Genomic DNA, 25,948 nt, shown 5'->3' with positions numbered 1-25,948 from the left:
CCGTGGGACCTGCCCGCCAAGCCTGCACAGAGGCATTTGCCGGATAGCTCAGGCAAAGGCTAGATTAGCACCTCCCTAGAGGACACAAGTTCTTCCACTGCAGACAAAGCTGATTATCACAGCCAGTCGGCCTGGAGGTCAAATCCCTCTAGTATTAACTATAACAATCAAGGCTTAACTACAACAAGACTGCGCACAAAGACCACTAGGGGGTGTACCAAGAAAGCGTAAAAAATGCGGAGACAAAGAAACAGGACAAAACTATCAAGGGAGGATATTGAGTTCAGAACCACACTTTTGAGGTCTCTCAAGAGGCTTCTAGAATCTGTCGATAAACTTGATGAGATGTACAGGAAATCTAATGAGACCCTCGATGGTGTGATAAAGGACCATCTAGAAAGTAAGCATACACTGACTGAAATAAAGAATATTATACAGACTCCCAACAGCAGACCAGAGGAGCGCAAGAATCAAGTCAAAGATTTGAAATGCGAAGAAGCGAGAAACACCCAACCGGAAAAGCAAAATGAAAAAAGAACCCAAAAATACGAAGATAGTGTAAGGAGCCTCTGGGACAGCTTCAAACGTACCAACATCAGAATTATAGGGGTACCAGAAGATGAGAGAGAGCAAGATATTGAAAACCTATTTGAAGAAATAATGACAGAAAACTTCCCCCACCTGGTGAAAGAAATAGACTTACAGGTCCAAGAAGCGCAGAGAACCCCAAACAAAAGGAATCCAAAGAGGACCACACCAAGACACATCATAATTAAAATGCCAAGAGCAAAAGACAAAGAGAGAATCTTAAAAGCAGCAAGAGAAAGAAACTCAGTTACCTACAAGGGAATACCCATACGACTGTCAGCTGATTTCTCAACAGAAACTTTGCAGGCCAGAAGGGAGTGGCAAGAAATATTCAAAGTGATGAATACCAAGAACCTACAACCAAGAGTACTTTATCCAGCAAAGCTATCATTCAGAATTGAAGGTCAGATAAAGAGCTTCACAGATAAGGAAAAGCTAAAGGAGTTCATCACCACTAAACCAGTATTATATGAAATGCTGAAAGGTATCCTTTAAGAAGAGGAAGAAGAAGAAAAAAGTAAAGATACAAATTATGAACAACAAATATGCATCTATCAACAAGTGAATCTAAGAATCAAGTGAATAAATAATCTGATGTACAGAATGAACTGGCGATTATAATAGAATCAGGGACATAGAAAGGGAATGGACTGACTATTCTTGGGGGGAAAAGGGATGTGGGAGATGCGGGAAGAGACTGGACAAAAATCGTGCACCTATGGATGAGGACAGTGGGTGGGGAGTGAGGGCGGAGGGTGGGGTGGGAGCTGGAAGGAGGGGAGTTATGGGGGGAAAAAAAGAGGAACAAATGTAATAATCTAAACAATAAAGATTTAATTTAAAAAAAAAGATGTTATTCCTAATAGTTGCTTATTATGGGCCAGGCCCCTAATTCAGCTTCTTCCAGATAGTTAAGGGAAAGACACAGGTTTTTCTTGAGCCTGCGACTAAAGTTGCCTTTAGCTCAACCTTCACACCACGGAGACACAGCTTGGGGGGACTTGTTCTGAACCCCCACACTTAACTATGAAAGAGAGAAGAAAGAGGATTAGGACTGCCAACAATAGCCCCTCACTTACGTGATCTCATACAAACCACCTAACCTCTCAAGCTATTAAACTTGGTACGTAAACACACCTGAGCTTAATGCAGGCTCCTGAGGGCAGTGGCCATACCTACACTAACACCTCCAGGCCTCTGGAGCCATGGCACTAGCCATTTGAAAAATGCCTGCTGGACGATGTGAAGTGTGAGCAATAAATAACACGCACTCGGATCTGAATGCTCGCCAGGCACTGTGCTCTGCGCCGTACCGAGCGCGAGAGCATCCTTCACAACCCCGAGGGAGGCACTACAACCAGCCCATTTACCCAGGAGGCGACAGACTAAGTGAGGCAGGTAAGGGGCCCAAAGTCCACCACCAGTGGGTCTCGGAGCAGGAGGGCATTTTCCAACTCAAAAGCTGCAGAGAGACAGAGCATGCTCCATGACGTGGCTGAAAGGAGCCAGAGCCAGTAACCCATCTTAAACTACAAGACTTCCGGAAAAGAAGAAAAGGGAATTAATTGTTCCTGCTAGGTCCCTAGGCCGGAGCCGCAGTGCGCCCGCCCCTAGCTTGACTTCCGCCAAACCTCGGCGGGTTCCCGGGAAGCCTCTGCTAGTCTCGCGATGCCCCAGGCTAAGGCGAGACCCGGGTGACTGAGAACTGGGCAGTGCGCGAGCTGATGACGAAAGCGGAAGTGCTGGGGCCAGAGGCGGGACGAGAGCCCGGAGGGGCCCGGGATTGCGGAAGTTTTGTGAGGAGGGTAAGGGGCTCTCGGGGCTCCGTGTGGTTTCGGAACAAATTCCGGAAGGGAGGCCGCTGCTAGGGGGTCCGAGAGTCCCCAACCTGTGCTCGTTTGGGGCCACTCCAGGCGCCACTCGACGTCGCCGCTCTTGGTCCCGTGCCCTCGTTCCTCCGCAGGGAACCGCCTCGGGTCTCCGCCATGGCGTCCACCTCGACCAACCTCCAGGTAGGACTGTTCTCCCACCCGCCCTGGAGGGCTGGAGGCGCGGGGCGGGGGGCGGAGGGCGGGGAAGAGGGAGGAGGAGGGCGGCGCCCAGGCGCAGGTCTGGGCGGCCGGTGCTTTCCGCTCGCTTCCGGGGTCTCCCTCCGGCTTTCGGAGACTCCTGACTGATGTTGAGACTTTCCTTTTCCCTTAACCAGCCGCCTTTGAAGCGAACTGGGCAGCGCTGTGAGCAGACGCTTCCGTCTGTGTCGGAGAGAGTGGGAAGCACGGAATGTGTGCAAAGCTCTGCGCTGGACCAGTGGAAAGGGGGGCGGTCCTAGTTGGCGCTTCGTTCCTCGGGCTGGTGCTGCAGAGCTCTTCCCTTCGAGCTGTCAAGCGAATAGAGACGGGGAACGGTCTTGGACTCGGAAGAATCCGTGGGTTCATTGAGAATATGCGTTTGTGTGCACTCCTCTGTGGCTCCCAGAGTGTAGTGTATAAGATCAGGGGGTGGTTTTGAATTACCTTGTGGCTCCACCTCCCCGCCCCACCCCAGTGAGCATGGTCTTTTGTGCACCAATCAAGGAGCCCTAAAATTTTAGACTTCATCGTTAGGCCTCTGTGGAGCGGACATTGAGAACTTTCTGGAAGTGTCTCCCATCCCCAGAGTGGATCTGGGGCTTCGGAATGTGACTTAGCCTCGAGTACTTGGGTTTTCTTGTTTGCGGTAGGAATCGATGGGTGCCCTGCGCTGGCTGCTGCGGGGTGGCAAGTGTGGAAGCAGGCTGACCACCGAGGAGACTGGGCACTAGTATTGACAAGTGCGATCGTGGATTTAACCAGGGCGGGAGCTAGGAAAATGGTCAGATTGTATCCTAAAAGAATTACTAGCACTCCCAAACCACGCAAGACACAGTTAACTTCATTTCAAATTAAAAATGCTAACAGACACAAGGGTGAAGTGGGACATTCAGCAGGGAAAATCATCATCCTTCATTAAAGGCTTAACATGCGTTGTCAGTACAGTAGCAACATGTGGCTGTTTAAATTTTGCTTAAAGGAAATTTAAAACTCACTCCTCAGTCACACTAACCACAAGTGCGCAGAAGTCGTGGCTTCTTGTGGTTCCTGTATTGGACGGTGTAGAGGCATGTCCATGAGAGAAGGGTTGGTTTAAAGTCAGGGTACTGTATTTGGAGATAGATTATTAAATACTGGTTGTAAGCATTTTACTTTAACAAAGGTCAGTGTCGTGCCTAAAAGAGGGCTGACCTCGAATGAGGAGACTGCGCCCGTGGTGAGTGGCACAGTGAGTAAAAATAATAGAAGAAAATTACAGCCAGAATAAGAAAGAACTTATTTCTGCACATGGCTTAGCCACTGAGCCTTCCTGATACATTTTTATATGACCAGGCACATAACCCACCAGGTGACCACATGCTACAACTTTGAGACCTTTATATTTTGCCTAGTTTACCAAACTTTTGAAAATTTAGCTTTAAGTTCAGGCTAATTGAGCTGTGAAACAAGTAACTTCTACTTTTGTCAATTTGAAAGCATATGACTTCTGTTCTTCCTTGCTGCTACAAAACAGGGTGTGTGTGCCCCAATAACAGCCTCTTCTCCCATTTACAGCTTTCATTCTTTCTCTGCAATCTGCTTCAAAATATAATATTCTTACATGTGATTGGTTTGGGGGTTCTTTGAATAATTTTTTCTTATCTGAGTTATATGCTTACTTTTAATATAGTAGAATCATGACCATTTTTTTTTCCCCTACAGGCTCTTACTTCTGTTGCATACAGTTTTACGACCTAAATTAATCTAGTTGGAATATTTATAAGTACCGCGCGCTAACCGATTGCGCCACTGGAGCTCCTAGTTGGAATATTTAAATAAACCATGCTTGTTTTATATGTGTATGTATATTTTAAAAAATTAAAGATAGTTTTTTAATGAAAATTTTACCTTGACATAATTATAGATTCACACTCAGTTGTGAAGAAATAATACAGAGATCTTGTGTACTCTCTATCCCGTTGCCTCACATGGTGGCATCTTGTAAAATTATAGTACAGTATCACAACCAGATGGGCACACCGATCCATTCTACCAGTCGTGTTCAGATTTCCCCACTTTCACTTGTACTAGTGTGTATTTGAGTGTGTGTAGAGTTCTGTCAGGTGTAGGTTCAGGTATCCATCACTACCATCATGATATAGAATAGTTCTATCCATAAGGATCCCTCCTGACCTTTTATAACCACAGTCACCTAACGTCCCCTGTAAACCGCCCCCCCCCCCCTTTCCCTACCATCTCTGTATCAGTAGTTCCTTTTTGGCACTGAGTAATACTCCATGGTAGGGATGTTCCACAGTTTACCATGCAATCATTGACGGACATCTGATGCATTCATGTACAAGTTTGTGCATGAACATAGGTCTTGCTTCTATGGAATAAATGCCCAGTAGTGCAGTTGCTGGTTCATATGGTAGTTGCAAGTTTAGATTTGTTTGAACAAACCAGTTTCCCAGAGTGGTTGTATCATTTTACATCCTACCTGTAGTATATGAGTGGTCAATTTTTCTGTATCCTCACCACTATTTGATATTGTCACTGGTTTTTATTTTAGCCATTCTGATAGATGTGTAGTGACATCTCATTGTGGTTTTAATTTGCATTTCCCTAATGGCTAATGATGTTGAACATCTTTTCATGTGCTTATATTTGTATATCCTCTTTGGTGAAATGTCTCTTCAGGTCTTGAGCCCATTTTCTCCTTAGATTCTTTTTATAACTGTTGAGCTTTTCGAGTTCTTTATATATTTCATCTCCTGTTTCATAGGTCGATGCTCAACCACTGAGCCACGCTGGTTGGGCCCAAATACTACTCTTTTGCTGGGCATGTGGTTTGCAAATATCTCTCCCAGTCTGTAGCTTGTCCTTTTAACAATCTTTTACAGACCAAAAGGTTTTAAATTTGATGAAAAAATTTTTTTTTCTTTTATATATTGTGCTTTTGGTATCAAGTCTAAGAACTAAGATTTTATAGTTTTATATTTTATATTTAAGTCCATAATCCATTTTGAGTTAATTTGTATATAAAGTGTGGGGTTTAGGTTGAAGTTTAAGTTCTCTCTTTGCTTATGGATATCCAGTTGCTCTTATACCATTTATTGAAAATTCTATTTTACTGCCATTTACTTGCTTTTGCATTGTCATTCAGTTGGATGTATTCGTATGAATTTATTTCGGGGAATTTTTTTAACAAAAAATACTTCAAAAGTAGACTATGTGCATTATGGACATTTTTAGAAGATGCGGAAGTAGAAAATGAAAAAATTAAAGTCTTATCAAAGATAAGTTCAGTTAAATTTCCTCCCCATCTTTTTCCTGTGCTTTTTTTTTCCTGTTGTTCCAAACAGTTGAACTTGTACTACATGTAAAAATTGTTTCTTTCCAAAAACTTTAATTATAAATATATTTCATGTTACTAATGTTTCAGGCCTAAGCCGGCAGTCAGACATCCCTCTCGCATTCCAGGGCTCTCACAGTCCAGGACCCCTCGCTCCTTACCACCCACCTGCAGTGGAGGCAGGAGAGGCTCCTGCCACCTTCTCTGTGCTCACCATGAGCCTGGCTTCTGGCTGAGTGGTGCTCCCTCTGTGGGAGCACACTGACCACGAGGGGGCAGCTCCTCTGTTGATCATGTGCCCCCTGGTGGTCAATGCGTGTCATAGTGACCTATCATTCTGCCGGTCATTCTGCTGTTTGTATATTAGGATTTTATTATATAGGATGTTATTGTGATTTAGAAAAAAGATGTATTTGTTTTAAGGTTGTATTTTTTAAAAACAACTTTCCATATGATTATTTACTTCAAACTTACACTTATGCTTTGATTTTGATGGTTTGATTTCAGTGGTGTGATTTTGATGGTATGATTTTGCTTCTCCTCAAACAGAAAGCAATAGATCTTGCTAGCAAAGCAGCCCAGGAAGACAAGGCTGGGAACTATGAGGAAGCCCTTCAACTCTATCAACATGCTGTCCAGTATTTTCTCCACGTAGTTAAATGTAAGGTCATAGTTTGTTTCTTTATTTAAAAACACCAAAAGAAAATTTAATCTGTTTCATTTATGAACATTCCAGTACAATGCCAGAAAATTCTAAACTATCAATTTGCAAATATATATACTATAAATACAATATGATATATTTCTAAATATATATGAAATATATAAAATATAACATTAATTTGCAAATATAAATAAATCCTACTAGTTTTCTAGCATCTAGACAGGTTTTGGGTACTCAGTTAATAAATCTGCACAACTATTATAGTTGTTACTTCGCATACCTGAACATGTCATATAGTCAGTAGAAATGTTTTTATTTTATTATACCCAATTTGTATAATCTGAACCTTCTCATCTTCTAAGCATCTCTTTGAAAATACTGTTTTTAAAAAGGTTGGGAACCTTTTTTTCTTTTCCATGTATTTTTCGAATATTGGACGTTCCGTATGTGTCAGGCACTGTTCCAGGCATGGGGATCCAGCAGTATTGGAAAAATGGGGAAAATCTCCTGCCTTCATGTATCTTAAGTGTAATGCTGAACATAGGTGAAATAAGATGTTAGAAAAGACATCTTTCTGGTAAAATTCAAGTTATTTCTAAATAAAATTTTAGCCATTGGATAATTCAGCATTTTCTTTTGAGTTTCCTATTTAAGTTTTGAGACTTTTCTGTCAAATTAAAGTGAAACTAAGAATGAATTATAACATGCAAAATGTGGGGCCAATCCCATGCACTGCGTATATTGCTGAAGTCTACTTTTCAGGTAGCTCTCACAGAGGCCTGCCCATATGTAGTAAATTACTATGTTGTTGGTACACATAATATATGGGATTTTTATCACTTTTTATACTCTGAAATAAAGCTTATGTAGACATGAATGGAAATTGTTAATGTTGCTTTATTTCTGTTTGTGTTACTGGTTTTATATGAGACTAGAGGCCCAGTGCACGAAATTCGTGCATGGCGGGGCGGGGGTCCTTCAGCCCAGCCTGCATCCTCTCCCATCTGGGACTGCTGGCTCCTAACCACTCACCTGCCTGCCTACCTGATTGCCCCTAACCACTCTGCATGCCAGCCTGATCGCCCCTTAACTGCCCTCCCCTGCCGGCCTGATCTCCCCTAACTGCCCTTCCCTGCCAGCCTGATTGCCCCTGACAGCCTGTTTGCCCCTAACTGCTCTTCCCTGCCCCCACCACTGTGGCTTTGTCCGGAAGGGTGTCCGGAAGATGTCCGGTCTAATTAGCATATTACTCTTATTAGTATAGATAAGCAGCTTTCAACTATCTATATAAAATGTAAGGGAAGAGAATAGAATATTAGATAATTTCTTACTATCCAATATTAACTTAAAATATTCTAGTGCCTTGCTCAGATCTATTTCTGATTCAAACCCACTGTTGGCCTCTGAACTTGCTGAGAAGGAATAATAAAGATTGACAATCCTTGGTTAGGATGAGCTAAATATAATCTTCCTCCCCCAAAATGGATTTTCGTTGTTTAAAAGTATATCTAAGGCCCTGAAAAGTGTTGCAGTGGTTAGAGCATTGGCCCATGGACCAAAGGGTCTCAGATTTTATTCCTAGTCAAGGGCATGTAACTGGGTTGCAGGTTCGGGGCACGTGTGGGAGGCAACCAATCAATGTATCTCACCTCGATGTTTGTCTCTTCCCTCTCTCCCTCCCACTCCCTCCTTCTCTTTCTCCCACTCTCTTGTGTGGCATCTCCCTTAAAAAATTCAGTGGAAAAAATATCCTTGGGTGAAGATTAACCAACATAAAAAAAGTATATCTAAGAGCTTAAAAATATCTGGATGGAACACTAATGGAAAAATCTCTCTCATTTCCCTTTAATAGATGAAGCACAGGGTGATAAAGCCAAGCAAAGTATCAGGGCAAAGTGTACAGAATATCTTGATAGAGCAGAAAAACTAAAGGAATACCTGAAAAAGAAAGAGAAAAAACCACAGAAGCCAGTGAAAGAAGGACAGCCGAGTCCAGCTGATGAGAAGGGGTATGCATTTTTTTTTCATTTTCTTTTATTATTTTTTGTACACCCCAGCGACCAGACATTACATAACTTAATACGTGATCATCCCAATAAATCCTGCACCCATCCAGCACCATGCCTAGTTATTACAAATTACTGACTATTCCCTATGCTGTACTTTACATCCCCATGACTATTCTGTAACAACCAATTTGTACTTCTTAAGCCCTTCACCTTTTTTCAACTAACCCACCTCCCATCTGGCAACCAACAAAAAGTTCTCTGTATCTATGTGTTTTCTGTTCTGCTTGTTCATTTTGTTTGTAGATTCAATTGTTGATAGATATCTACTTATTGCCATTTTATTGTTTATATTTTTTATCTTCTTTTTTTCTTAAATAAGACCCTTTAACATTTCACATAATACTGATTTGGTAGTGATGAACTCCTTTAGCTTTTTCTTGTCTAGAAAGCTCTTTATCTTTCTATTTTAAATGATAGCTTTGTGGGGTAGAGTAATCTTGGTTGTAGGTCATTGCTTTTTACTGTTTTGAATATTTCTTGCAACTCCCTTCTGGCCTGCAAAGTTTCTGTTGAGAAATCTACTGACAGTCTTATGGGATCTCCGATGTAGGTAACTAATTGGTTTTCTCTTGTTCCTTTTAAGATTCTCTGTTTGTCTTTAACCTTTTGCATTTTAATTACAATGTGTATTAGTGTGGGCCTCTTTGAGTTCATCTTGTTTGGGACTCTCTATCCTAGAGTGTTAGATTTTATTGTATCAATTAAAAGATAAAATTAAATTGTATTTGTGAAATAAATTTCTTTCATTTAAACTAGGTATTGGCAATGGCTCATGGGCCAAGTCTGACCTGCAGCCTGTTTTTATAAATAAAGATTTATTGGAACAGAGCCTTACCCATTCATTTACCTATTGGCTATGGCTGTTTTTGTGCTGTACCAACAAGGTTGAATAATTGCAACAGAAACTTTCTGACCATACAAAACCTAAAATATTTACTGTCTGGTCCTTTATAGAGGAAGTTTCCCAACCCCTACTTTACCAAGCTTAGGGACAATATACCTCAACTGACTCTCCATGACCACTTGGTAGTAGTAGGAAAAAACATTTGTAGGAATGGTACTCAGTTCTTTACCCTCTGGCCATTATATAACATTGAAGTTTGAAATTATAGGAATGATATGTGAATTAAATTTTTGATTAATAGTATTGACTCTTAGTCTGTACTAACCACATGGACAAAAAGAAAAATGACTCCAATAATGTGAATTATTTTTTTGGATATCTTATGTAAAGTTTTTCTTTATATGAATTTGCTTTATATTTGCTTTTATTTTGTCATTGTGAAGAAATCAACACAGCATTATTTATAAACATCTAAACCAGTGGCACACGCCCCACAGAGGAGCAATTTGATTTTTAAGGGGGACAATTCAAGAATGAGTTATTAACAATGAATTTTTTGCATTTTTTTATGGTTCTAGGACCTCATATACAGTATATAAATATATATTGTGACATATTTATGCATTTTAGTTTTCTATTAAAGCTTTGAAACTTTATTTGCTATTTTTTCATATCACTTCATATTATTTTAATAATTCCTTCCTCAGTACTTCAACTGTTCTTTTGTTCTTTTATTTTTCTCTTTCATGGAAGCCATGTTCTTTGGAAGCTTGTTTAGACCAAGTTAATGGCCTTTTAGGCTTCCTCCACGTGAATAGGAATTCACTTTTGGAATAAGAATTTTATGTCACAGAGTAGGCATCAGGATTTTCGAGATGCTTAGGTGGGGCATGGCCAAAAAATGGTTGGGAACCACTTATCTAAACTCAATTTTGGAATGTCTTCCCAGATGGGAGATGTATCACTAACAGATGGAAAGTTCATTATTCAGTATGTTCGGGCCAAGTTCGGTGCTGAGCAGTGGGAACATACTCTACGCAGATCCTCTGACCATTCTGTTAATTGGTGCCAGAAGTGGTTCTAGATGACAACACACTCTTAAGAAGATTAGATTCTGGGGAGGGGTTATTTGCGTTTGAAGGCAGAGGTTCTGGTTAGCTTTAGAGGATATAATACTCGTGGTTCATGGTATGCAGTGGCACAAGCTACTTAGCCAATCCCCTGTGGTCACCAGGAATGGAGAGCCTTGAAGGCAGTGTTTTGGGAGATTGGGGCTACTACCGTAGGCCAGTTTGAAGGACATGAGCAACATGAGAACTAGAGTTAACTAGCTGCTTCAAACTGCATGGGAGAGCTTGAACAAAATTATAAGCTCAAAGGTGTTATATCTTCTGTTCAAGACATGGTCAGGGAACCAGGGATTTTTTGTGACACCGAAGAATATTTTACCTTCTGCAGCTAATAGCATTGACATACAAAAATCAGACCCCAATTGATCTTGTGGATTATTGAATGCCAACAGACATTCAACTTCACCAGGTTTCTTATATAAAAGTGGGACATTTATTGGAAGACTGAGTCTCCAAACTTGAAGTGAAACTATTGTGAAGAATTCAGTTAACTTTGAGAGCCTGGACCCCCAACTCTTCTTGAAACTCCCTTGCCAGCAGAAATGCCCTTTCCTCCCTGAGAGTTGAAGCTCTTCTGGTCTTACTTGAAGATGCTGTAATGTGCTCTGCTGAGATGGCTACCTAGCAAAGGGATGCCAGTTCTGAATTGAACTGCAGGACCTACTTTGGCTAATTTAAGTAAAGGGGATTTATTATAGTGTATTACCTTACAGAGTCTGGGGGCCAGAGAATCCAGCTTGGGTTCCATACTGCTAGAAGAAATGCCCAGCTCCACCAGGTTCGTTCTGACAGACCCACTGCTGCCAACTCCCCTGTCAAGCACTTACAATGCCAGGAAGTGGGGTGTAGCTCCCTCAGCAAAGCCAATGCTTTCACCCAGAGGCGTGCCCTTGCATGCAGACCCCATCTCAGTTGCTTGCTTGCTTCTTGGAGAAACTTTGGTCTTATGTGGAGCCCTAGCTGCAAGGGAGCCTAGGAAGGGCAGTGCTATCAGTGTAGCCTTTATTGTACCAAGAATGCATGGTAGAAGGAGGTTGGCCTGAGTGTCAAGTGAATCACTTTGCAGTCTCTACCTTGCTCCTAGACCCACCATCCTGGGAAAACCAAGGCGTTCCTATTTTGGAATAAAACCTGTCAGGTGTTTTATCTGCCTTTATAGCTTATATTTGAAAAATGATGTAATATTCTATATTTTGCTTTATTTTTCACTCAACCTTTCAGTAAACCATTTCTACATTTTTATCAGGATTGCAATGTATTCTATAATATGCTAATCCCTGTAACTAATTGAACAAACATTATTCTGTTTTCCCTGTTGTGAACAGTGTGGGCATGATTAGCCTTGTAGTCAAATCCTTTAACTCATCTTAAGTTATTTCCTCAGAATAAATTCTTAGTTATGAAATATCTGGGTTGATCTGCTTATTCTTTGGGCTCAGTTCATTTTCATCAGAAGCTTCATTTATCCTTTGGAAGCCCTAGACTAAGGATTATAGACCTTTGTGCCTTAAATAATGAATAATGGTTTTTTTTCCTCCTAGTTATGGCTTCTTGTTCTAATATATAGTTTGCCTGGTTCTAGTGTTTTTATTGTTGTTTACAGCTCTTCTGTAATTCATCTTAAATCTTTTGTGGGATGAGGTGTGGGGTATGCATTTATGAATTAGCACTTACATAGGTGTGTCATGGGAATTTGGAGCTAGTTCCTGATTTCATTCTGGTCTTTTTGCCCCTTTCCTGTTCATGATTCCATATTGATGGATAATATGCCTGCTTAATAATTTACTTAATATATTCTTAAAAGTAATAAAATAAGCATAACTTTTCATGTGAATGTCTCATTTTGCCACTTATAATATTTCAAATTAATCTTTTCTTCATTTTTGCCTTATTTTGATAGCAAGGAGTGATCATTTGAATATATTAAATTCTTTTTATTAGGAATGACAGTGATGGGGAAGGAGAATCAGATGATCCTGAAGCAAAGAAACTACAGAATCAACTTCAAGGTTGCTTTAGATTTCATTTTTAAATTTACTATGTTATTTTTTAAAAACTCAATAGTGAATTGTCTATTTGAATTGCTTCCCCACCCCCCACCTTGTATTTAAATAGGTTCAAGAATTGGCTTTGGTTTCTAGTGGTCACATGCTGGTTTTCATAGGATTTTCTCCTTAAGGTCTCTAATGGGTTGGGGTTTTTTCCGTGAAGTAAAAATATTGTTTGGTTTTTTTTGCCTGCCTTAAAAAGCCTGTCAGATTTTTTATTTTGTCTGGTTTTTCCCCTGTTAAGAGAAGGTAACATTTAGACTAATAACAGACTACCAAATCTGAGGGTATCAAAATATCCTGTCAGGAACAGAATGAATTAGTACTTACACCTGGCTTTTGTTGTTATTGCTGTAGCTTATTTATTGATGATTTATTTCATGTTTCCTACCTGCTCTTCCTCATCTGCCTTTTTTATTCTATTTCAGCACTGCCCTTTATATTTCTTTCTGTCTACTTTTTACCTTCCACACAGAAGAAAACCCTTTCATTCTCCTCAACTATAGTGGCATGATGGAGGGAGCATAGATTTTGGCTCCATTCAGATTTGAATTCCATCCCAGGTCGGCCACTTAAATCTAGAGCAAGTTCCCTAACATCTCAGAGTCTGAGCCCCAGCTCTAAAATAGAAATTAATATTTTTGTTTCAGGGCTAGTAAAAGATTTCTGACAATGTAAAAACTGCCTAATATTATAGTTAACAAATTCTAGGAACTCAATAAGTGGTAGCTCTGTGTATAGTCATCTATTTAATTGCTGGCTTCTTTAGTTACTGAGATTGGATTGTTTTTTTAATATGTTAATGATGCTTTTTCAGGTTGAATTTTATGTATTTTGTTCATTTGAATCTTGCCAAATAGAATGCATAACTGGGACAGATTTCCATTATATAGGCTCAGTTTGGTTCGTGAATGATGAATAGTCTCTTCATTTTGTAATATTATATCTGTCTCGTCTTGCCAACTCCACTGGGATGTATAGGAGGATACTATAAGGGCAGTACCTTAGAAACACTACAGTTAGTGAGGATATTTTATATGCCTAAAACTTCAATGGTGGATGTAGTCCAAGGATAGAACTAAGTTTCCATTGCCCAGGGCAATGGGGACACACACTTCGTACTCAGTAAGTTTGGTTGAGCAACCCAGTGGTCCTGTGCCGAGTGGCCTTATTTCAGTTGTAAGGCAAAATGCTTTCTTCTATCTGTTCTGTGCAGTAAAAATTAAACAACTAATTGTATAATAAGTATTACAATGAAAAACTGGATAAATTTATATTATTGGAAACAGTCAAATTATTTGACCTTTTTTTTAATCCTCACCTGAGGATATTTTTCCATTGATTTTTAGAGAGAATGGAAGAGAGAGAGAAAGACGGAGAGAAATATTGATGTGAGAGAAACACATCAATTGGTTGCCTCCTGCACAAGCCCTGACCAGGGCCCAGGCCGGGGAGGAGCCTGCAACCGAGGTACTTGCCCTTGACTGGAATCAAACCCAGGACCCTTTGGTCTATAGGCCGACACTCTATCCACTGAGCCAAACTGGGTATGGCTGACCTTTATTTTCTAATAATCCTATCCCCTTTTTAATTTTACAAACCATTAAGCAGTGTCTAATAATTAATATTACTTTTATTTAAGTAATCTTTTATCACTAAACATTCCAAAGTCCCCTTTAAATTTTAAGAAAAAATGTGTTAGTTAGATGTGAAGATTGATTACAGCATATTTAGAAAATTCATAGCAAAAAACTTTAGTTGACCAAGTTTGCTTGCTTACAAAGTAAATTTACTTTTGTTAACTAACATAAATCCTATCTGCTGATGTAAATTATTTCCTTATGTAGAGTTACTAAACTGAATGGAACATAGAAACGAAAAAGTGAATTGGCTTTCTCAATTCATATTTAGTCTCAACTTTTAGAGTGCAAAGAGTGTTTATGGTTTTATTTAATTTTAATCTATAGCTAATGATTTTCATAATTTAGGAAAGTTTCAGAGAATAACTACTCTTAGAATAATAGGTGATATTTTCTAATGAGAAGAAATAACCCATAAAACTAATTTCATAGATAGCAGTACATTATGTAAGTGGTAGTGCTCTATCATACAATTACACATCACCTTGGAACAAACTGCTTAGTGGTTTGTAGTTGAGCAGTTTCTATATACTGGAAAATTGGAAAAGCTTTTGATGAAAGATAAACTAGAAAGTTTTGCCAATAGTTATATTAAAAGATTCTTATTGTGACAATTGCTATAGCTTTTAAATATATGGTTTTTTAATTGTTTGGCTTTTGTTTAGCAAATCTCGGGATACTATTGCAAATCTACAAGAGTACGTTTTCTCTCTTGCCTCCATTATACCCTTCCCATCCCTTCTATCCATCTGTCCATCTATCTGTCTGTCTTCAGTTAAATTTGTTAAGTGTATTTTCTTTCTGTGGTTAAAGGAGAGTATTAGATCATCATTTTTTGGGGGTGTTTGGTTAAGAGGAGAAATAGTAAATCAACTCCCATTGAATGAGCACTTTCAATACTCCTGAATTTGTGCTGTAATGTAATGTTTGGTGCTTTTCCAAGTACTCTAATATTTATTATGTCATTTGACTCTTACACTAACATGTCCGAGGACCTTGGGCGGATGTAGTATTTTTACTTCACAATGAGGAAGCAGTCATAGGAAAGTGAATTTTCCCAGGTTCCTGACTGCTCCCTACTCCCAACTACTTCCTCATCACACTCTTTCAAAAAGGCTTTTAATACATCAGTTTTTTCCAGACAGTTTTATAATACATTTATTTAACATCATTATTTCATGTTGTCATCTACATTTGATGAAATAGTCCTCCTTAATTTAAAGATGACATAATTTTTTGTAGGTGCCATTATTATGGAGCGACCTAATGTGAAATGGAGCGATGTTGCTGGTCTTGAAGGAGCCAAAGAAGCACTTAAGGAGGCTGTGATATTGCCTATTAAATTTCCTCATCTTTTTACGGGTGAGATGGCTTTTCAATAATTTTTTTGGATGATTTTTCAAAACCACATTGATGATTGAAGTAGAGCATAGTGAATTCTTGTCACCATGTTATGATTTGTTACCTTAAATAAATTCTAAGGCGGTGTTACGCTTTTAAACAAAGATATTTATTTCACATACATACACATATGTTTAATATACATACTGCAAAAACAATCGGAATGTCAGCCAGTAGGGCACAGTGTAAATCGCCAGCATGCAGTGGAATGCTGTACACTCATCAAAGAGTGAACATCAATATCTAATGAATGTGGGAAGATGTCCACGCATATTAAAAAGGTCAAAAAGCAAGTTATAAAATATGTGTAGTATGATTCCATGTTTGTTAAATAAATGCATGTGCTAAGAAGTAGGTATAGACGGAGTGATATAATAAGATGGATGATTTTTACTGTTTTTTGCTTTTTTTTTACTTTTATCTGAAATTGTTTGTAATGGACATGTACTAGTTTTATAGGAATATTTCCACTTTTTAAAAAGAGAAGTAAGAATTACTTACCATTTTCAGATGAAGTGTGTATCCCCTAGTGGCAGAGGAGAATGTTGCTAACCCGCCACCTGGGTAAAGTTGAAGTTACAGCTCCAGCAGTGATTGATTTGTCTGTGCCAGACCATTCCTTCTCCTTGTCCTTTTCATGACTGCTAGCCTATGTTTGTGATTTGGCTATACCCATCGTCTGACAGTGACATAGAGGTTTTTTTTTTTCTTTTAAAAACAAGCTGGTTTATGTAGAGAGCAAATCTGTGGTGTTGGCCTCAAACTGAACAGGTCTGGACAGTGATGTCGTATAGAGCAGTGATGAAGAGCAAAGAACACCTGTCCACCTGTTGTCCACCTAGCTCGAGGTATGACTTACAACCTAACTTCAGGAATATAAAACTAACAGTATAAAAGTTGGCATCATAATCCTATAAAGGTACAAGTACAGTTGAGTTGACGTCATTTTATATTACTTATACCAGTGTTTCTCAAACATGAGTCATTTATGGGGTCATCTTCATGAATTTTTTCATGCACATGTGTCATTAGGTAAAAAATATTTTTCTTTAAATCGCTCACTTTTAGAGCAGATCTTTATTTAAACACAGCATAAATATATGGAGACATGCAGAAACCCATAAGTGTTCAGCTTCATAAATTTATCACAAAGTAAATACGCCTGCATAATCATCAACTGGATCAAAAAGTACTACCGGTAGCCTGGAAGTCCCTCTGCCTCTTTCCTCCCCATTGATAATCACTCTCAACTCTGAACACCATAGATTGTTTTGCCCATTTTTGAACTTTTAAATGATCTCACTTATTTTACTTAGTAACTTTATTTTAAAAGACTGCTTTGTGTTTACTACAAATGGAAAAATTAGTGTTTGTCTAATACACATTAAAAAGATAATCATTTAGCCTGGCCAGTGTGGCTCAGTGGTTGAGTGTTCACCCATGAACCAAGAGGTCACTGGTTCGATTCCCAGATTGGGCACATGCCCGGGTTGCAGGCTCAGTCCCCAGCAGAGGGCGTGCAGGAGGCAACTGATTGATATTCCTCTCTCATTGATGTTTCTATCTCTCTATCCCTCTCCCTTCCTCCCTCTCTAAAATAATAAAAACATTAAAAAAAATTTTTTAAGATAATCATTTAAATAAAAAGTATTTATATATCACCTAAAATCATTTTAAATGCTACCAGTGGTATGTGTACCACACTTAAGGAACACTGACTTATAATTGCAGACATTTAAAATAGGAAAATAGAATTTAAGTAACAGTTGAGGCTTTTGAAAACAATAAACATAACAATATTTAGTTTTGCCAATGGTCATCTGTATATCATTCTTTTGCAGACACTATGTACCCATCCACAATTTGCTCTTAGCAGTTTTTTAATGTATATTTGATATTTTATTTCCAGGTGTAATCTAGCCTGATTTATTTTAAGCATCATTATAATTTCTCATTAGCAAAATTGAGATACAAAGAATTGATTTGTTCACGTTTTATTTTAGGAAAACTAGGGTTTAAGGTAGCGTCCCTTATCATTGCCCAATTATTTGAAAAAGGATATGTAACCTGTAATAATAACCTGTGCTTCCTGGTGGGATCAGGGATTGGGCAAAATTTCACAAGGGGTCAACCAAATCTGTTAGTTTCATTCCTCCAAAGGTCATAAGTGTTTAAAAGAAAATATTTCCAGCTACTTTTCCCCTGTGGATATAGTTTCTCCAACAATATTTTATTTTATTTAATTGATTGATTTGAGAGAGAAAGAGACATCAATTTGTTGTCCACTTATTTATGCATTCATTTATTGATTCTTGTATGTCCCCTGACCTGGAATCAAACCCACAGCCTTGGCGTGTGGGGACAGTGTTCTAACCAAGTGAACTACTTGGCCAGGGTTCTCTGACAATATTCTGATATCTAGGAGTGCACACAGTGTTTGTCAGAAATGCCTTTTAACTTAGCTCTTTTTCTACACTAGACTATGAGCCCGTGGAGGGCAAAGATCCTTTTGCATTCGTAGTTCTCTATCTGCACATTGTGGTTTCTATACATAGTGGTTGAATGAATGAGTGAGCAAGGAAATGAACTTCCTGTTAGCAGGATCGTATTCATGTAAACTCACTTTTGACAAAGTGGTCTCTAAAAAGAGCAAATAAAATAAATTTATCTATGATTTATTTTTTTAAAATTTTATTCTACTGATAGCTTTAGAGTGAAAACTTCCTCACAGCATGGATGGATGTCTCTGGTAACTGAAATCAACAGTCTTGAAATTCTCATGTTATATTTCTTACACAAATTTTAGGCAAGAGAACACCTTGGAAGGGAATTCTCTTATTTGGGCCACCTGGAACAGGAAAGTCCTATTTAGCCAAAGCCGTAGCCACAGAAGCAAACAACTCAACATTCTTTTCAGTACATTCCTCCCACCTTGTTTCCAAGTGGTTAGGTGAAAGTGAAAAGTAAGTAATAAATTGATTTTTTAAAATTTCTTCTTTACCTACTAGTCACTATTTCACTCTATAAAATAATAAATTCTTAAATCATTAATAGACATTCAGAGAATTGATATCATATAGGTATTTTCTCTGTCAAATCAGTCCCTACTTTGGAATTTATTTCACAGGAGAAAGATAACATATATGTATAGTTTAGTAAATTGTAAAGTGGATTATCCAAATGTAGCATTCTTATTTTCTGGACCAAAACATGATTAAGCTTTTTCATTTATAGAGTTCCTATAATATTGTATATTGTTTTGTTTTCCTCTTTTCATTAAGCCATGTGTTGTATACTATTTTCCAGAAACTGAAAGCTTTTATTTATTTTTAGGCTAGTTAAGAACTTATTCCAACTTGCCAGAGAGAATAAACCTTCCATTATCTTCATTGATGAAATCGATTCTCTGTGTGGTTCAAGAAGTGAAAATGAAAGCGAGGCTGCACGTAGAATTAAGACGGAGTTCCTAGTTCAAATGCAAGGTGGTGTCACTGATTTCTAAAATAGTTTCTATTTATTCTACAATCATTATTAAAACAGTAATGTAAAACTTGAGCAGAATTTGTTCATTCTAACAGACTGTTTCATTATGCCGTGTTTCATTCTGTCTTCCATCCAGTTGTAATCATCTTGTGGGACTTGATGGTATAAATAATAAAGAGATCTATATATTCGCTTATACCAGAAGCAGTATCAGTAAAAGGAATATGTAGATTTCAAATGAAATCTCTCAAGAAATATTTTGAAAAGAATATTAATAGTATTTGTCCAAAGTCTAGGAGATTTGAGTCTTGGGGATATTTGCATCATATTTTAGTAATTTGATATTTGATTCAATATAGTTTTTTTCAGAGAGAGACTCTCAGAATGAGGTACTTTGATGTTAATGTATCACATTGTTAACTGGACAGAGAGACAAGGTTTAACGAACACTAAAACAACAAATTATTAAAAATATTGCCTATTTTGATGCAGGTGTTGGTGTGGACAATGAGGGAATTTTGGTTCTGGGAGCTACAAATATACCCTGGGTTCTGGATTCTGCCATTAGGCGAAGGTATGATATGACAGTAAATATCTTATATCTAACTAAAGATGTAACAAGTGAGTAAGAATTTCCATTCTCTCCAGTGAGGAATCATTCTGACAGGTTTGCAGAATGTTTTTTAATGTTCCCTAACCCTGTTGCCTTGGGGAAGGGAGACAGGCATCTGTTTGTTTGCTTTATTTGTTTGCTATATTGAAGATACGAGATTTTCACACACTGGAATCTTTCACATTGGGAAAGATAATAACTAATATTTACCTTTAGTTTTGATTAAGGCACTGATGCTTCAAAAATTTATAAATATAGTTTGATATTCCAGTGAAGAACCATCATGTAAAACTTTAGCAAAATGACAATAATACAAGTTGAAGAATTATAACTGAGATATATTTTCAGTTAAAAAATATGTCTGTAACTTTTAAATTGCATATGAAACTTGAGCTGCAGGTAAGATATCCACTCTGACAATATTTTACTGCTTCACAATTCCCTGTTTCATTCATTTACTTTTACATGGTAAAAATTATCATTTTAGTTTTTGCCACTCTTATTCCATCCACTTGATGGTTTCCCAGGATGCTAGATTACCACCCTATACCAAGAAAGGAAATGTGCTGGTTATTTTTTTTAAATATCTTTTGTTCTTGTTGTTGTTAATCCTCATCTGAGGATATTTTTCCATTAACTTTTAGGGAAAGTGGGAGAGAGAGGAAAAGGAATTCATGACCTGAAACATCAATGTGAGAGAAACACATCAACTGGTTGCCTCCTGCACGAGCCCCAACCAGGGCCCAGGCCAAGGAGAGGGGGGGGGGGGGGGGCGGGGGAGAGAGAGAGAGAGAGATGTGGTGGTGTGTGTGTGGGGGTGTGTAACCCTTTGGTCTGCAGGCCAACACTCTATCCACTGAGCCAACTTGTTATTTTTTAAGATGGCTTAATTCTGGGCCCATCTCTGGAGATAATGACAACTTTTTAGATTCTTTTCATTGCCACAGAACATTATCTAAAGAAAAGAAAAAAACATCTTCACAGACCACTTAAATCTTTCCCCATTGCTTTCTTCCCATCTCCAAATACTGAAATTCTAAGAAGGCAAGCAAAATTATTGTTACTAAAACCTGGTGCTTAATTATGATACAGTAGAATTATTTGTTCTGGATACCCATTATAATAAAGTGGACATTTTGTATAATAAATATGTCTATTCTAAAATATTTTGAGTGCGTTTTCAATTTTGAATTTAGAGAATTATTTTGTCATCTCTTGTTTCAAGGTGTTAATTACATTAATCTTTTGATCAGCTCAGAGTATAATTCTATGGGAAACTGTAATCTTGGAGGACATGTCATGTCATGAATTCCAGGCATATAAACACTATGGCAAGATAACCCAAAAATCGTGTGAGAAAGACTAACCAATTTCAGTTGGTTCCGTGGCTATTCTGGTTTTATTTGTTTTGTGTTGCAGGCATTTTACCTTCGTTTAACTTAAATACATGTTTAACTCTAACACATATGGGCCCATTTAACTTATTCAGCTTAACTTTGTACAAATGAGAATATCTAAATATCTTGTTTCTTAAAAATATCCTAATTTTCAATTGAAATGAAATATATATAGTAATATCCTTCATGTAATGTTTTTCATTTTAAGATTTGAGAAACGAATTTATATTCCTCTGCCTGAGGCCCCTGCCCGAGCTGCAATGTTTAAACTGCACTTGGGGACCACTCAGAACAGTCTAACAGAAACAGATTTCCGAGATCTCGGGAAGAAAACCGAGGGTTACTCAGGGGCAGACATAAGTGTCATTGTGCGTGATGCACTTATGCAGCCTATTAGAAAAGTGCAGTCGGCCACTCATTTTAAAAAGGTAAGGAATTTTTATCTGTCCTTCATATGGTTTTAACTGTGTGTGTGTGTGCTTGTGTGTGCTTGTAAGTGTGTACATGTGCATGTTTTTTTATCTTAACTTATTTTCTCCCTGTGATCATTGTAAGAAATTTCAAAATACAGAAAAGCATCAAGAAAAAAATAAAATCAAGCAAGATTTATCCCATCACCCAGAGATAATCAATTTTTGTTGTATATTATTCTATTTCATGTTTAATGAAACATGAAATAATAGTATATTTTCAAATTTTCTGATAATGGCCTAAATCTAATATTTATTTAATTTATCCAAGTAAATATTCTCAACTACTCTTTATTCCAGGTTCGAGGACCTTCCCGAGCTGATCCTAATACCATAGTGGATGATCTCTTAATGCCCTGTTCTCCTGGGGACCCTGGTGCCATTGAGATGACGTGGGTGGACGTCCCTGGGGATAAACTTTTGGAGCCGATTGTTTCCATGGTTTGACATTTTGTTTCATTTTTGGCAAAAATCATAAACATTATACTTTGTAATTTGTCAACTATAAAAATTTTCAGTTAATGTAAGATTAGCTAGAAAATGTTAGCATAATCCGGTATGTTTATTTAATACGATCTACTCACTTAAAAAGTTGTAAAAAGTAACTTAAGAGAAGAAATAATCTTTAAAATGTTTTCTTAGGCTTTGAGAAAAACCTTAATTATCAATGATGAGTTATTTTTTTAAAAACACAGGCTTCTGACCTTACAGGTCTTAGAGTTGGGATATTATTACCAAAATGCTCATATATATTGTGTAAATTATTGTCAAGCCTTAACTGAAAAGTAGGGCTGGTGAAAAATTTTCCCCCTGAATCTCACATTTGGTAAAATATCCAGAAACCGTAATGTAGGTATCATAATATTCATAGTAGTGTTTTTCTATTTCATTTCTCAAGGCTTTATAGAGAGTTTAAATAATGCAGTGCTAAAAAGAATTCTGAAATAATTTTATTTAAAAAATTACATTTCTATTTATATTGAAGGAGTTAAAATAATTCATAAAGCTTGATTTTGTAAGGCATCATTTCTTAGGGAACTTACTATGATTGAAAAGGTTCATTTGTATGTTTTCTTCTTAATAAACACTCAGTTTTGTTTGTTGTTTTTTTAAAATGTATTTTATTGATTTTTTACAGAGAGGAAGGGAGAGAGATAGAGAGTTAGAAACATCGATGAGAGAGAAACATCGATCAGCTGCCTCCTGCACATCTCCTACTGGGGATGTGCCCGCAACCCAGGTACATGCCCTTGACCGGAATCAAACCTGGGACCTTTCAGTCCGCAGGCCGACGCTCTATCCACCGAGCCAAACCGGTTTTGGCAACACTCAGTTTTTTTAAATCTTCTGCTTCCGACACAGATATTCAAAGAGCTTTATGGTAGAATGAACAGTAACTTCCAGGAGAGAAACTTTTACATGATATGTAGACATAAATATAAATATATATGTGAACATATATATATGTATATAAATATGTGTGTGTGTGTGTGTGTGTGTGTGTGTGTGTGTGTACACACATACACGTATTTGTGTTAATCATAATGTTTATCTGAGAAGTTATTCAGAAACCCTTTTATTGTTTCAATCCTTGATTTATTTACTAGTCCTGGTTCTTTTCATCATTTTCATACTATTTTACAAGACACAAAGTGATAGCCTAGAACTTAATTTTTTAACAAATCCCTAATATTAGCCTATTTTTTTACCATTTTAATTTTAAGTAATAGTTAATTCTGATTTATTGATTTTGATCACATAGTATTCTGTTTCACATAAGTATAAGTGACTGAGACTGCTTTTTTGAAGTTGCACTTGGAAAACCCCCCTCTTGTTAAAGGGAAAAAAAACACAGTTAAGGCTGGAAGAGAGATGGGGGCATGTTTTGGAAGGTTCTGATCCTCAGGCTCAGAGGACTGACTACTTCTGGTGGGTAATGAGGATCTATTGAAGGTTGTGATTAGGACAAGGCAAGCAATCGAAAGTTTCTATGCAAAGGAATAACATGGTCAAAGCTGTCCTTTAGAAGAATAAGAGTTTATTGTCAGTAGTTTATGGTATTCAGGTTTGACCTTAGTTGAAAGTCAGTAATTGTGATGATAAAGCAGTGATTAAATCTATTACTAATACTCCCCTCTCCTTTCCCTGACAGGGTGATATGTTACGATCACTGTCTAGCACAAAGCCTACAGTCAATGAACATGACTTGCTGAAATTAAAGAAGTTTTCTGAAGATTTTGGCCAAGAAGGCTAAACCAAAGACATGAGGAAGATGTTTACCGTGTGTGTTCTTTCTGTGGAGGGATTTTTGCCTTTCTTGGATGGCATTCAGGTTATTTCCAGTAAAACACTTTTACCACAGGGAAACATAGATCTCACTTTGCGTTCCTCTACGTTTTATATGTATTTTTGCTCTGTTACCAATTAAATGCTCTTATTAACAAAAATTATAAAATGATGGGCTTTGAAGAAATGAGTTCTACATGAATGGCAAAAAAATAGAAATTACCCAGTAAAAAGAGAATTACAATTGCTTGAGATACAAATTTTTAAAATTGTTATGAATGGTGGTCTTTGTAAAAAAACATTTATCTTTCTTTTTTACTAAAATGAAATAGGGCTTATATCATATTTTTTAAAAATTCTTAAACATCTTTTTCACATTGTAAATTTATTTACCTTATTAAAAATGATAGAATCTTTACTCTCAGGGATGGGTAATAAAACAGCAAAGAGACTGATTGGTCTTGAAAGATTTTGAATTGTGTTCTAGCCAAGGCTCATTAATTTTTTTTGGTAGGTTGACATTTTTCTTTGTGTAGATTTAAATAATTTCTTTTAAATCTGCAAGCTTTTTAAAAAAAAAAAATAAATATATATATATATATGTATATATATACATATATATATATATATATATATATATATATATATATATATGTTTTTATTGATTTCAGAGAGAGGAAGGGAGAGGGTGAGAGAGAGAGGAATATCAATGATGAGAATCATCTATTGGCTGCCTCCTGCACACTGCCTACTGGGGATTGAGCCCGCAACTCAGGCATGTGCCCTGACTGGGAATCGAACCATGACCTCCAGGTTCATGGGTCAATGCTCAACCACTGAACCACACTGGCAGGGCAAGCAAACTTTTATATTTAACTAAATAATACCTTTCACTGTGCAATGTCAAGAACTTTCTAAATTAGGCATTCTCTTTATCTTGAAGGAGAAAATTGTCTATTTCAGTTGTGTCTTTTTGTAGCAAGATTGACCCAAACCAGTAGTAAATAAATATATCCTTTTAAAATAATTCTGCCATAAAATACTGTTATGGGAACCAGTGCTAAAAGGAATGGCCTTCATTTGGATTATGGGAAGTGTCTTATGTGTGATGTTGGTGTGTCTGTGTACATACATATATATAATTTTTAATATAGAGTAGCACGGTTCTTTTACCTTTTTTAAGTTCAGGGAACAGTGTGTCCTGGTCCCACATATGTTGTCAGTGTGTGATGCTTTGTGAAGCTTTAGAAATAACTGATGTCTCATTCAATAATAAAATACAAACGTGATACTATGTTATTTTAATATTTTCAAATAAAAAATCTGAGGGTGTGTATTGCACACTTTAGCATCAACACTAAGTTGTGCCTTGTACATTTGCATTGGCTATACATGCAAAGGATTATTAGTTAGCTAAAATGAGGTAGATACCTTTATTACTATAAAGCTCTACCTTGCAAATACTATAGAATGACTTGAGTCTTAAAGTATATTTGCACATTTACATATTATGCTAAATGGTTGCCTTAGGATTTTCTGTACAGATTGTTTATGTTGATATTAAATGGAAATCATAGGCCTGAAACATGTTCTTACGTGAAGTAAATTGATATAACCTAGTATTGTCTGTATTCTGTGTATGCTTCTTTATTTTGGGGTCTTCTGTATAGGAAAAAATATTATCCACAATGATTAGATACAAAACATAATTTAAAATGACTACATCTGTTTGAGTCTCTGCTTTCCATTCTTTTGAGTCTACACCTAGGAGAACTGCTGGATCATGTGGTATTTCTGTGTTGAACTTTTTGAGGATCCACCAAATTGTTTTCCACAGTGATGGCACCAATTTACATCCCTACCAGGAAACACAAGGGTTCTAGTTTCCCCACATACCCACCAACTCTTGTTA

At 37.4% G+C, this 25,948-nt stretch overlaps 1 protein-coding gene across 3 annotated transcripts; it reads left to right on the top strand.

The window, feature by feature from the left end:
• The first annotated feature begins 2,256 nt into the window (after positions 1–2,256).
• On the top strand, positions 2,257–24,429 carry VPS4B (vacuolar protein sorting 4 homolog B). 3 transcript variants are annotated; one of them, XM_006087169.3, is made up of 11 exons: positions 2,287–2,600; positions 6,541–6,652; positions 8,508–8,664; positions 12,640–12,707; positions 15,629–15,748; positions 18,594–18,750; positions 19,121–19,269; positions 19,763–19,844; positions 21,489–21,708; positions 22,051–22,191; positions 23,903–24,429. In XM_006087169.3, the coding sequence occupies exons 1-11, from the start codon at positions 2,574–2,576 to the stop codon at positions 24,002–24,004; spliced, it is 1,335 nt and encodes a 444-aa protein (XP_006087231.1). In that variant the 5' UTR covers positions 2,287–2,573; the 3' UTR covers positions 24,005–24,429. The 3 variants fall into 3 exon arrangements, with proteins under 3 accessions (XP_014309923.1, XP_014309922.1, XP_006087231.1); XM_014454437.2 differs by lacking the exon at positions 22,051–22,191 and having other exon boundaries at positions 2,257–2,600; positions 23,903–24,296; XM_014454436.2 differs by lacking the exon at positions 15,629–15,748 and having other exon boundaries at positions 2,282–2,600; positions 23,903–24,296.
• Positions 24,430–25,948: the final 1,519 nt, after the last annotated feature.

The sequence above is a fragment of the Myotis lucifugus genome, unplaced genomic scaffold (genome assembly GCF_000147115.1).
Source record: "Myotis lucifugus unplaced genomic scaffold, Myoluc2.0 scaffold_36, whole genome shotgun sequence".
Lineage (NCBI taxonomy): Eukaryota > Metazoa > Chordata > Mammalia > Chiroptera > Vespertilionidae > Myotis > Myotis lucifugus.
Note: the sequence above shows the minus strand (reverse complement) of the source record. Positions and strands in the feature narration are given on the sequence as shown.